The sequence below is a fragment of the Cucurbita pepo genome, chromosome 12 (assembly GCF_057944985.1).
Source record: "Cucurbita pepo subsp. pepo isolate OVF chromosome 12, ASM5794498v1, whole genome shotgun sequence".
Taxonomy (NCBI): Eukaryota; Viridiplantae; Streptophyta; class Magnoliopsida; order Cucurbitales; family Cucurbitaceae; genus Cucurbita; species Cucurbita pepo.
Window position 1 is genome coordinate 10,792,593 of NC_141809.1, and position 12,561 is coordinate 10,805,153.

The following is a 12,561-nucleotide window of genomic DNA, read 5'->3' on the forward strand; positions in this document are numbered from 1 at the left end:
CTCACATCATATGCATGCATTCATGTTCAACTCATGCAACATTCTATACTTCATTTATAGTATGTTTACCTTTTAGGCCGACAATCACAATATACAAACAATTAGTCATATAATATACACATATATTAGTATTTTAAGCTCTTAATCATGTTATATTTCAAAACAAGTTAAAGAACTTGTTTTGAGAAGTTTAATATGCTACTTGGTTTCGATTTCCTCTTTTTGTAATGTATACTTAGGGCAACCTAATACAATTCCTCCCAATTGGACCTATATTTAACAATTTCAAGGCAAGTATAGGTCAATCTTGATAGAACAGGTTAAAAGGAGTCTGAACAGAACAAACTGAAAGTCGAGATAGTAGCTCACGCGTCAATCTAAGGTTCCCCACGCGCCTGGACTATAGTCAATCTCTCTCACCACTCGTAGTCTTCACTCGCGCACGTGTACTGCAGGTGCCTCGTCTTCTTCTTCCTCACGCATTTTCTACAATCGTCAACTTTCTGTTAATACCCATTATGTCCCAACGCGACAATCTACTCCTACAGCCCGAGATTCAAACCGACCCCTTCTACAACTTTGTCGATCTCATTATTGTAATTCTAACAAGCCATACTTCATAACCTAATATAGCTTATCTCTTGAGATTTCGTCCAAGAGTTTCTACAAACGTTCCTCTAGCCTCAAGCTTATGCCCTGATATGGCAATCACCAAAAACCATGAGTATTTTCTAAAAACATTGATTTTACATAACTAAAAGGCTAGACCTTTGTTCGAAAAACATTAAAATACTTAATGGGAGGAAAAAGGTGTATGAGATACATCGTTTTCTTTTTACGCTCTCCGAGAAATTCACACCGTGAGATTCATGTTCGGCCTCGTGTCGCCCTGGGAGCGGCCTCCATTCGGAAGGTATTTGCATGAGTGAATAACAAGGTGAATAAAGAAAGTATTTATAGTAAGTGGGAGAAGGAAGTACATCAACACGTCCTGTGGTCTCCATCACTAGGTTGCACCATGAGATTCCCATGTTCCGCCTGCATATTGTCCTAGAGCAACTACCCATTCAGAGGGTCGTAACATGGGAGTCGAAACAACGCAAACTCCAGAAATGGATAGGATTTCTTAGGTTCATTCCCAACTTTGGTTTATTCATTTGATTGCATTGTTGGGGTCGATCTCTAAGGTCTGAAAATGGCGGGTCACACTTACGAAGAATTACTAAGAGTTAGTATATTCTTGACTAAAGTGGCGATAACTAAAACACTATAGGAATAAGAGTTATTCTAGGATTAGTGTTTAAGTCAAGTGAAGGAGTGATTGACTACCCAATTGCTCTAACTCACTAAAGTATCATTGCAAATTAATAAGTTTTTGGTACATTATTTGATATGTGGAAATCATTACAAGGGGAGTAAGATTCGGATTACCTTGTTGATCGAATATCTCAAGGCAAGAACATTGTTTGAGATTCAAATCACTCCGCAAGCAAGATCGATCATGTCTACTTTGAGTGATTCTTGTTGATCAAATATCTCAACGCAAGAACACTTGTTTGAGATCGAATCACTCCACAAGCAAGATTGATCATGTCGAGCTTGAATGATTCTATATGCAACATAAACTACATAGAATTGCAAAAAAAAAAAAAAAACTTAACCATTGGCTAAAGAGAGAGCACAAATGTTTTTTTATACTACATTTTCCAAGTCTCCTTACAAATACAACATACGTGGCTTTATATAGCCTCAAAATGAAACTATTTAAGGCATTCCAAGAGTTGTAACATTCATACTTAATGGTCATAATTAACCATTATGTAATTGTAACCTAAGGTAAATAAAAAGTCTTAAAATACATTAATGAAATAGCATTTCAAGAGTTAATATTCATACTTAATGGCCATAATTAACCATGATGTAATTGTAACCTAAATAAATAAAAAGTCTTAAAATACATTAATGAAATTACAATAACTCTAAATTGTAATCCACCCAAAATTTATAACATGAAACTTCATTGTTCTTCCATGTGGCATGAATTAAAATATTTTTTGATAATTTCAACAATATTTTCTTCACATCTTCATTGAAGTATATTTCATGATTGATGTCTCTGGGTTCATATAATTATTACAATTGCTAAACCTAATTGGATTAAAAATGATTAAGCCAATTCACTAATTAAATTTTGTTTTAAATCTCAACATGTCAAGCTCAATAGTAAAATTACTTACTTCTGAGAAATTAAACGGCGACAATTACGCAACAAGGAAATCAAACCTAAACACAATACTAAGGAATGTCCCTTAAACCCCGGCTCAAATGCAAACCGAACAGTTTGGGATGCATATGACAAAAGGGGTGAGGGGAAAGATAAGATTCCTACTAACCGTGAACGCAAGGTTCCAAATGCAAATAATGGAAAATGTTTCCATTGCAATGAAAACGGGCACGAAAAAAGTCATTGCCCAAAATACTTTGCAGAGACGAAAGCCGAAAAGACACAACAAGGTAAATATAATTTACTAGTTGTAGAAATATGTTTAGTAGAGTATGATCACTTAACTTGGATACTGGATTCAGGGACCACTAATCATATTTGTTTTTTTTTTTTTGTAGGAAACTAGTTCCTGGAGAATGCTTGCGGAAGGCGAGATAACACTTAGGGTTGGAACAGGAGAAGTTGTCTCAGCAAGATCAGTAGGAAATTTAAAGTTGTTTTTCGGAGATAGATTCATTATATTAGATAATGTACTTTTTGTTCCTAGAATGAAAAGAAATCTAATATCTATCTCATGTTTATTAAAACAATTGTATAAAGTATGTTTTGAAATCAATGAAGTGTTCATTTTCAAAACAGATATTCATGGTTCAAACTTTTGAAATTAGTATTTAAGGAAATTATTTAAAAATGAATTCCATCTAGTGAAATTATTTTCTCAATTTACTACTTAGTTAAGTCTTCAAAATAGTAGATATATTGAATCGGCTATAAAAGTCATTCTCATCGATGCAAGTCAAAGGGGTAAGAGTTCATAGCTCATTCAGAATTAAAATCGAGTCGCATATGATTATCTTATGAAATATTAATCTTCTCAATTAAAGGATTAACAAAGAGAGAAAATATTTCGTGGCTCAATCTTATACAAACTTATTGTATAAGATACCTTTATTCACATGTTTAAACACGAACGATTTGGACGAAATAATTTATAACAATTACAAAAAAAAAAAAAAAAAAAATAAAAATAAAAAAAAAATAACATTACTGGCATAAGACACCCAACTTTATTTTTGTTTACATGATGATTTTATATATCAACCACTTAATATTCAAAATATAAAATTATTATATAATAAATAATATTAAATTATAAATAAAATAATTAAAATTATTTTTAAAATAAAATAATTAATTATGGAATTTTAAAAATAAGTTATGAGTTGTTTGATGAGGTATAGGGGTATACATTCAACCCGGCAACCCGGACCAATCCAACCCGAACTATAAGGGTTGAGTTGGATTGGATTAGCATTTCGAGTAGGACTGGGTTCATTTTTCTGAACCTAAACTAAATCAGTTCGATTTCGAGTTCATGGGCAAAATCTTCAAATTGACCCGAGCCAAATAAAATATATAAAATGTATTAAGAATTTTTCTGTAAGTGGTACTGACGTCTGTTCAAGAATATTCCATATAAATAAGCCTAATTTTTCTAAACTGAGGTAAGGCACCATATAAATAAATCCTATTTCAATTAATATTTTTTATTTGAGTTATGGTTTTTATTGTTTATTTAATTTAAGTCTATTTCAATTAAAATATTTATATATATATATATATATATTTTTTTTTTTTTTTATACTACACCCTCCAATGGTTTTTATTGTTTATTTAATTTAAGTCTATTTCAATTATTTTTTTTTTGTTATATATAATACCCTTCAACTCATGGTTTTTATTTAAAATATTTTTATATATTTTTTATTTTTGTTATATACCATACCCTTTAACTAATGGTTTTTATTGTTTATTTAATTTCACGATCTATCTATTTTTTTTTTTTTTTGTTAGTCTAACCAATTCTAAAAAAATGTTGATGTTTAGTTGTCTTTAGTTTTATTTTCCGTTTTTATTATTCTATTTATATTATATTATTATTTTTAAAAATATATGGGTTATTATATTATACTTCAAATTTATTTCAATTAAAATATTTTTATATATTTTTTATTTTTGTTATAAAGGGTATTTATTGTTTATTTAATTTCAATCTATCTATTTTTGTTACTCTAACCAATTCTAAAAAATGTAGGTATTTAGTTGTCTTTTATTTTTCTGTTTTTATTATTCTATTTATATTATTTTATTATTTTTAAAAATATATTATTTATTATATAATACAAAGATTTATTAATTATGATTTATACCTGTTTTTTTTATTTTTCTAATAGCTTAGGAGGTAAGGCAACACATAAATAAGCCTATTTCAATTAAAATATTTTTATATATTTTATATTTTTGTTATATACAATACCTTTCAACTAATAGTTTTATTGTTTATTTAATTTTATGATATATCTATTTTTGTTACTCTAACCAATTCTAAAAAAATGTCGGTATTTAGTTGCTTTTATTCTTATGATAATAATATTAAACTATATTAATATGTTACAATTTTCACTCGTTCTAAGATTTGTATTCGAATAATTATAGATGGTAGATAAATAAAACTTAAAAAAAAAAATTGACAACCCAACCAACAACTGGACCCAACCCGAACCCAACCCGAAAATAGAGAGTTGAGTTGGGCTGGGAAAAGTTTCGGGTTGGGTTGACTCACAAATACAACCAACCCGAACTTTTAGGTTGGGTCAAAAAAAATCCCCTAACCCGGACTACACCCTTGACCATGTATATATTGAAAAAATTTCAACCGTTTTCGCGCCAAAATTTGGAACACCTACTCCCATCTCATTACCCGAAATGATCCACGCCCATTCTCTGCAGGGTGAAGATGATCGATCCATTCCTCCAAAATCATGCTCCCATGGCCACCCATCATCGCTCTGCCTCCACACACAGGAAGGAGGCTCAATTTGCCTTCTCTGCTTCTCCAATCTCATCTCCGATCCCCTCTCTCCCACTGTTCACGTCTCCTACGCTCTTTCCCAGCTCTCCCAGGCTCTTTCTCAGCCGCCGTTCCTCCGCACCTTCCTCTCTTTCCACTCTCACTTCGTCGTAGCTCCCTTCGTCCTCGCGCTCTGCTCCTTCGACGACGATCCTGTTGCTCGCCAACTCACTGATCTTGTTCGTGAGCTTTGTGATGTGAGTGAAGCTGACGGTGATGGATCTCTTTGCGATGACTTTCTCGCCAGAGTTTCCGATCGGCTTTCTTCTGGCGCATTGGCTTGGAGCCGGCGTCAGGTGTATATGGTAATGTTGTTTCTTCTACTGTTCTAGATTCCGTAGTCAGTTCTGTATTTCGTTGCTAGAAGAGTGAGAGGTTTTTGTTCCTTCATTGTAGCTCCATTGTTATGGAATGCTTTTAAACTATCGGACGAAAAATGTCCATGGTCAAATTAAGAGCAACGATGGCCTCGTATCAAATCTCGTGGCAGGCCTTGAATTACCGAGGTGATAAACTGAATAATTCGGAAGAGGCAAATTATCTTACTATTTGCATATGCATTTTATGACAAGTTCTGAATTCATCTTCATATGCAGCGAGGAGGTACGGGGAGAGATACTCTTTGTTCTATACAAATTATCCACAATTCAATATGCATCAAATCATGGCACCGAAATTGATTTTCTCTCTGCATATTGCCCAAAACTTCTGTACCTATCTCTGGAGGCGCTCATGAAAACTCAAAATGATGATGTCAGATTGAACTGTGTTGGTTAGTCAACTTCTTTAGAACCTCTTCTTGTGTTTCCTAGACTGAACATGATGATGTCCGATAGTTCATTTGGATAAAACGTGGAAATGCAATAAGACATATGAGGTAAAGTTTTTTGAACTTGATTAGGCTAAACTTTCTTTCTGTTGATTAGGCTAAACTTTCTTTCTGCTTCATAATTTGTTGCGCGTCCGGTGGTGTATGAGTTTGGCGTTGAGGATGGTTGGGAGGGAGTCCCATGTTGGCTAATTTTGGGAATAATCATTGGTTTATAAGTAAGGAATATCTATCACTATTGGTGTGAGGCCTTTTGGGGAAACCCAAAGCAAAGCCATGAAAGCTTATGCTCAAAGTGGACAATATCGTACCATTGTGGAGAGTCGTGATTCCTAAAATTTTGATGATATCTTTTAATCTAGATGAAGTTCAGTTCCTCATTTCTCATCTTCTCTTATCTGATGGGTATTTATTTGTTTTTGTAGCCCTTCTAACTGTTCTGGCTCAAAGAGGGCTCTTAGGGAACGAACATGAATTCTATTCAAAATTTAACGAGAAGGAAGCAGATGAACTCCCTTTGAATATTTTGTTTGCTGAGGCTATCAAAGGCCCTCTGCTTTCGTCAGACAGAGAGCTCCAACTTAGTACTCTGGAGCTAATAATTTGTTATTTGTCCACAGAAGGCACTTCCATTAAGCAGATCCAACTATTGGTCGAAGAAAACATAGTGGATTATGTATTTGAGATAGTACGATTTTCAGGTGAGCAATCGTAGATACAGATATCTAACTATTCTTCCGTTGTTAAATACATCAAATTCTAGGATAATGAAATAAGTTGAACGTTGCAGAAGGTAAGGACCCCCTGGCAAGAGCTTGTCTTCAGGCCCTTGATCTTCTTTCAAGAGCTGAACAGCCCTTCAGTCGAAGGCTTGTGGTGGGATTTGCAACACTAATTCCAGTGCTGCGTCATGTTGCTGAAGTTCCATTCCATCCAGTTCACACCCAAACACTTGGTCTCATTTTGAAATGCATTTCTCAGTGTCCAGGAGTAGTGTCTGCATCTCACATTGAGGAACTAGTTCATACTTTGACGAGTATGCTCCGTAAGAACGTGACTGGAGAGATGGGTATACACCCAGACACATTTGCAACAACCTGCGCAATCTTGGTCACGATTATGAAGTCTCCATCTCATAGGGTGCCATGTCTAGCAGCATCGGTACAAGAAGTATTAGAGCGGGTAGTTTTATTTTGTCTCAGTACATTTGAAACACAGCCTACTCAACTTTTACATTCTTTATACCTTCTTAAGGAGTTCAATGTGTATAGTCAGGTCAAAACTTTCATCGACGACAGCATCACCCAAGATGTGAAAAATTGTGCTCTTGATATATGTACAACCCATTTATTACATTGGCTTTTGGCAACTATCGATGTAGTTGAAGAGGAATCTGTCTTGGGGGTACTGGAAACATTTCATTCGATTTTGCTCCAAGATCCTGACATCAGAACCATAGATTTTGCTAACACACTTCTATCGGCTTCTTGGTTCAGTTTCTCTTTTAGATGTCTAGGCTCATTTCCTTCTGAAAAGATGAAATGGAGAGTATATCTAATGCTCAGTTCTCTGGTGGATGTCTTCCTCGGAAATGATTCCGCACAATGCATTAGAGAAGCTATATCATTTCTGCCATCTGATCCAGTTGATTTGCTGTTTCTACTCGGACAGAAAATCTCCAATGACTTGGAGCTCTCTTCTTGTCAATCTTCCATTTTGCTGTTACTATATGCAAGCTCATTACACGATGATAGGTAACCCACTCTTGTTTCTTCTTTATATTCTCTTAATGGTATATTTCTGTTGCCTGTGTACTAACCACTAGAGTATCTCTTTGCCAGACTTGCTGATGAGAAGATGATTTTAGCATCTCTGGAACAGTATATTCTTGTAAGCAAAAGTGGGATGCTATGTGGATACCATGACCCATTTACAGTCACACAACTGGTGAATGTATATGGGTTATGTAGGTCTGTTGCTGATGCTAGTCACCACATTTCCTACAGTCCAGAAGCCGAGAGGATACTGTTCCAACTGGTGGCTGAAAGTGAATGGGATATGCATTCTTCAAGGATTCACAGATCATCTTTAGAATGGTTGTTTAAACAAGAGAAAATCCGAAACCCACTATGCAATCAGGTTCTTAAAATATGCCAAATTTGTGGCCCGAACGGGACCGGTACCACAACCGTCCACAATCAGTTTATTGGTGTGCGAGAAATTGCTGAATTAATTGCTGAAGGAGAAAATTATGCGGGAATCATTCTCATACGCTTGCTAGAACAGCTAGTTGAGGAAGGTGTCGAACATGATATCATTTCGGTGGTGAAATTTGTGTCAACCATCGTGAATATCTATCCAAGTTCTGCAGATCAATTATGCGTACATGGCATAGGAAATGCAATAAAGCTCCTCTTTTACGATACTAAAAGTTCATACTCTCAACAGACATTTAAAGCTGTCTTACTGTTGGTTTTCAGCATTTTGAAATCAGGACATTCTGGAATTCTTTCCGACGATGAGGCTTGGCTTGCGGTGACTGTGAAGGTAACCATGTCTCAGTGTTCATGTAGATGATGTTATGTCAATCATTTTTGCTTGATCATCGTTTTATGCAATTATTGTAAAATTCCCCTTTTTCTTTGGAAGCTGCTCGACTGCATTTCTCCAACTGATATAACGGATAGGTGGACCCCTGAAAATCTGTTAGTTGTTGCCATTTTATCCTTGATTCTGCACCACTCAACAAATGGAAGACTCATTGGAGCTTCAAAATCCGTTCTTTTCCACACTCCTGTTGCATCTGCAACCAAGTCCGTGTTGCATGAAGCTTGCTCAAAGGGGCCTGCTTTAATGGATGATCATGAAGGAACGAACATGGGAAAAACTGTAATTCTTGCCCTTTTCCTTGTTTACTTTTCTATGAGAAGGTCAGTGTCTCCTACCAGTTGCAACCATTTTTTTTTATACAAAAGTTCGCTAATTTTTCATTAAACTTTTTTCAGTCTTCAAGCTGTTCTGCCCGAAGCTGTCGATTGGCAAGACAATCTTGGCCAACCCAATGGAACTCAGCTCTCTTTCATTGGCATCCCCTGCCACGATATGTGTAGACTGTTGCATTTTGGATCTCCCCCGGTTAAACTCGTGGTTTCATATTGCCTGTTCGAGTTATTCACTCGAATTTCAGAGCAGAGAACTAGCAAACAGGAGGAGTTGAGATGTACAACAAATTACCTTTCGTCCGTAATTGCAACATTGGAAGGCCTGGTTGTATACGGTGACCATCGTGTTGCTACGAATTGCAGCCTGTGTTTATCATTGGTTTTAGGGTGGCAAGAAATGAATATGCAGGAGAGGAGGGTAATTGTAAAGAATAAGTGGTGCAGGATTATCGTTGAAGAATTGGCAGATTCCATATCTCTTCCATGTTTGGCTTCAAATGCATTCGCTGGTCAAGAACCTGCGATTATTGTAGCAGTGGCGTTATTGAAGCTGCAGAAGGATTTTGGGTGGATGCAATCAATATTCGATCAGGCATGCATCTCCAGAATAATTGAAAATGTCACAGCCAGTAATTTGAGCCCGGAGATGGTGTCTCTTTTTCGGGGGCTATTGAACTCTGAATTCATGCAGGCTGATCACATTTCCAGCCTGAATTCCGTTCTTCAGGTAACGTTTCCTAGAACATTATATTTGTTAGTGCATTATAATTGAACCAAAAGATTAAAAGGTTGAAGAAAAAGAAACTAGGTTTGCATGTTTTCTATTCATATGTATATTTTAGTTCTCCAACTTTCTGCGTAGGGATCATTAATATTGTAATTGATTTATTGACTGAAATAACAACTTGAAAGGTTTTAATTTAAGCTTGGTTTTTGCAGAGTTGCAGGAAGCAGATCTACTCTGGGAATGATGGAGAAACCCAAACAGAGAGAGACATTGGAAATGTGTTTGCTAATGTGGATGGCGATATAGGAGGAGTTTGTGAGTATCTTATTCACTTGGTTCAATCAGATTCACACAAGAATGAAAGGTTATTGAAGGAAATAGAATTATTTTTTACGGCTTTAGCTGAGAACGATACCAGCTAATCTTCGATCAAATTTACAGCACACAAAAACAAAGATCGTAGTTTTGAACGTATAAATCTCCCCACCAGGTTTTGATGCAAAAGTTATCTCCCTCAAAATTTTTAAAGGTTGTTGGAGGATTGTTGGGAGAGAGTCCCACGTCCACTAGTTTAGATAATGGTTATAGGTTTATAAGTAAGTAATATATCTCCAGGCATTTTGGAAAAGCCCAAAACAAAATCACTAGAGTTTATGCTCAAGATAATAATATCATACCATTGTGGAGATCTATGATTTCTAACCTGGTATTAGAGCTCTACCCTTAATTTAGCCATGTCAATAGAATCTTCAAATGTCGAACAAAGAAATTGTTAGTTTTGAAGGTATATTCAAAGGATTCGTAACAGATATAAGCTAGTTTGTCGGCTTTTCAGTCTAATTGCCCTCTGCTTTTCAAAGACTAGATCAATGAGTTCTTGGTAGGTCCAAATTTTATTTTCCCTACCCTTAAGTTTCAGGGAAGCGTTTGCCTCTTCACTGTTTTTTAGGAATTTCCATCATTTAAACCAACAAGCATCAACTTCTAGAGTCATTGATTTATTTAATCTCATTGATGAAAAACGTAGCTTTTTAAAACCTAGCACTTGCAGCAAAACCATGGATGAGCGACTTGTAAGTACCCAAAGATGGGCTCGGGCCAATACTTTTCATATTATCGAAATATGCTGGCAAGTGCTTAACACCTGTCCTATCAAAGGTCGGACACACTCATTGCCCCTCTGCTAGACATGTGTTCACCTTCATCAGGTTGCGTAAACAAAAATTTCAAAATCGACCAATTTCACGATTTCTTCCCTTTACGAAGTAGTTATACGTTAGGTCCCTGCATACTCGAGAAGCTATAGTACCCTAACTCGAGTTAGGACATTATTAAGAGTTTGATCCTTATTTTGTGTGTAATATTAGGTTCGTAACAACTGTAAATATATGTATGTATTTATGTTTTAAATGTCTCATGATCCGTGCTTCGAAGGCTTTAAAAATTGAGTCGTGACAATCTAGTACGAAGAGATATTAATGATGAGAAGAATTTTTTTTTTTTTAAAATTTAATTTCTCCAAATGATAGAAGGCTTAGTTTGCATTGGATGAGGTTTATTTATTGGCTTGTATATATTAAATGACTATATATATAGTAAACTAAACTACATACAAACCCTAAATTTTCCTATTTAATTTGAGGTCATAACCATACTTTTAATCTTATAATATGAAATTAATTTTAACATTAACCTCAGGCCTCATTTATTACTCCGAGAATAAACAAATACAAATAATAAAAAAAAACAACACGAAATTAAATGACTTATAATAACTTATAATTTATTAAATGCAATTATAATTCAACCTATACTAATTTATATTATCAATACAAATACAAAACCTATACTAAAATATAGGTAACCTTTACTATTAAATTTGAAATGCAAATCTATTTGATGCATGTGACACGATCTTGGGATTTGCGATGCTTTTGTCCGCCTTACAGGGCACCTTACCTTTATCTGAAAAATGTAATAGCACATAGTTGAGTATTAATACGCAGTAAGCGACCCGCCTAAAGAGGTAATGCAACAAGAACATGTGAATACAATGATGAGACTTATCATATCAGTCTATTTTCTTACGGCACTATCCTAACGAGCAACTTAGATGTGTACCATATACTGTACACACAGGCCATACATGCGAGTGTGAACTCACTGATCAGTTTGCACACCACTGTGCCCCTTTTCTTGTCGAGCGAGCATACTCTGGGAGCTCCTTATGCTGGACACCGTTAAAATTAGTAACCGTCACGACAACCTTATATTTTAAAATGTTGTTTTAAATAAAATAGAGAGTCACCAACTCAAAACTTAGGCTAAAATGCTACCAAAACCAAACCTTAGGAACAAAAAGTGTAACTTCTAAAATCTAATAATTCGATATCCTTTCACACTAAATATACAAATTTATTAAATTTCACGAAAAAAATAAATATATGCGACAACATATTTCATAATTATGATTTTTCCTATATAATAAAATTGTATTTTAATTTTATAACTAAATTATATTCTTATATTTGCTAACTTTTCAGTTAAATAATATTTTTCAAGTAATATTTTTTTCAACTCAATAAAATACAAGAGATATTTATTCATTGATTTGATGAGAGAAAAACAAAGATAGTCAAAGTTTGACTATTCAATAAACAATGATTGAGTGAGTACTCATATAATTTATTTTTGTATGTCCCACGTCTATTAAAAATTAAAAATAACTAAATAAATAGAGTAAAATTATATAATAGAAAAAAGGTCAAACTATAAATTTTATTTTATTTAGTCATAAATTTTAAAATCATGATAATAGAGTTAAAAAATCTATTATATATATATATATATATTTAATAGTCAGGTATTGTATAAAATATAAAAAAAACAAAATTTAGAGTTATTACAAGTAAAAATAAAGAGAGGGGT

The 12,561-nt window shown here is 34.4% G+C and overlaps 1 protein-coding gene across 1 annotated transcript; it reads left to right on the forward strand.

Moving 5' to 3' along the window:
• The first annotated feature begins 4,979 nt into the window (after positions 1-4,979).
• Positions 4,980-10,153, forward strand: PRD1 (putative recombination initiation defect 1). The gene is made up of 9 exons (XM_023691967.2): positions 4,980-5,440; positions 5,532-5,641; positions 5,732-5,907; positions 6,390-6,665; positions 6,755-7,718; positions 7,806-8,511; positions 8,614-8,894; positions 8,970-9,633; positions 9,846-10,153. Exons 1-9 carry the CDS (start codon positions 4,991-4,993, stop codon positions 10,053-10,055), a joined length of 3,837 nt encoding a protein of 1,278 aa, XP_023547735.2. The 5' UTR covers positions 4,980-4,990; the 3' UTR covers positions 10,056-10,153.
• Positions 10,154-12,561: the final 2,408 nt, after the last annotated feature.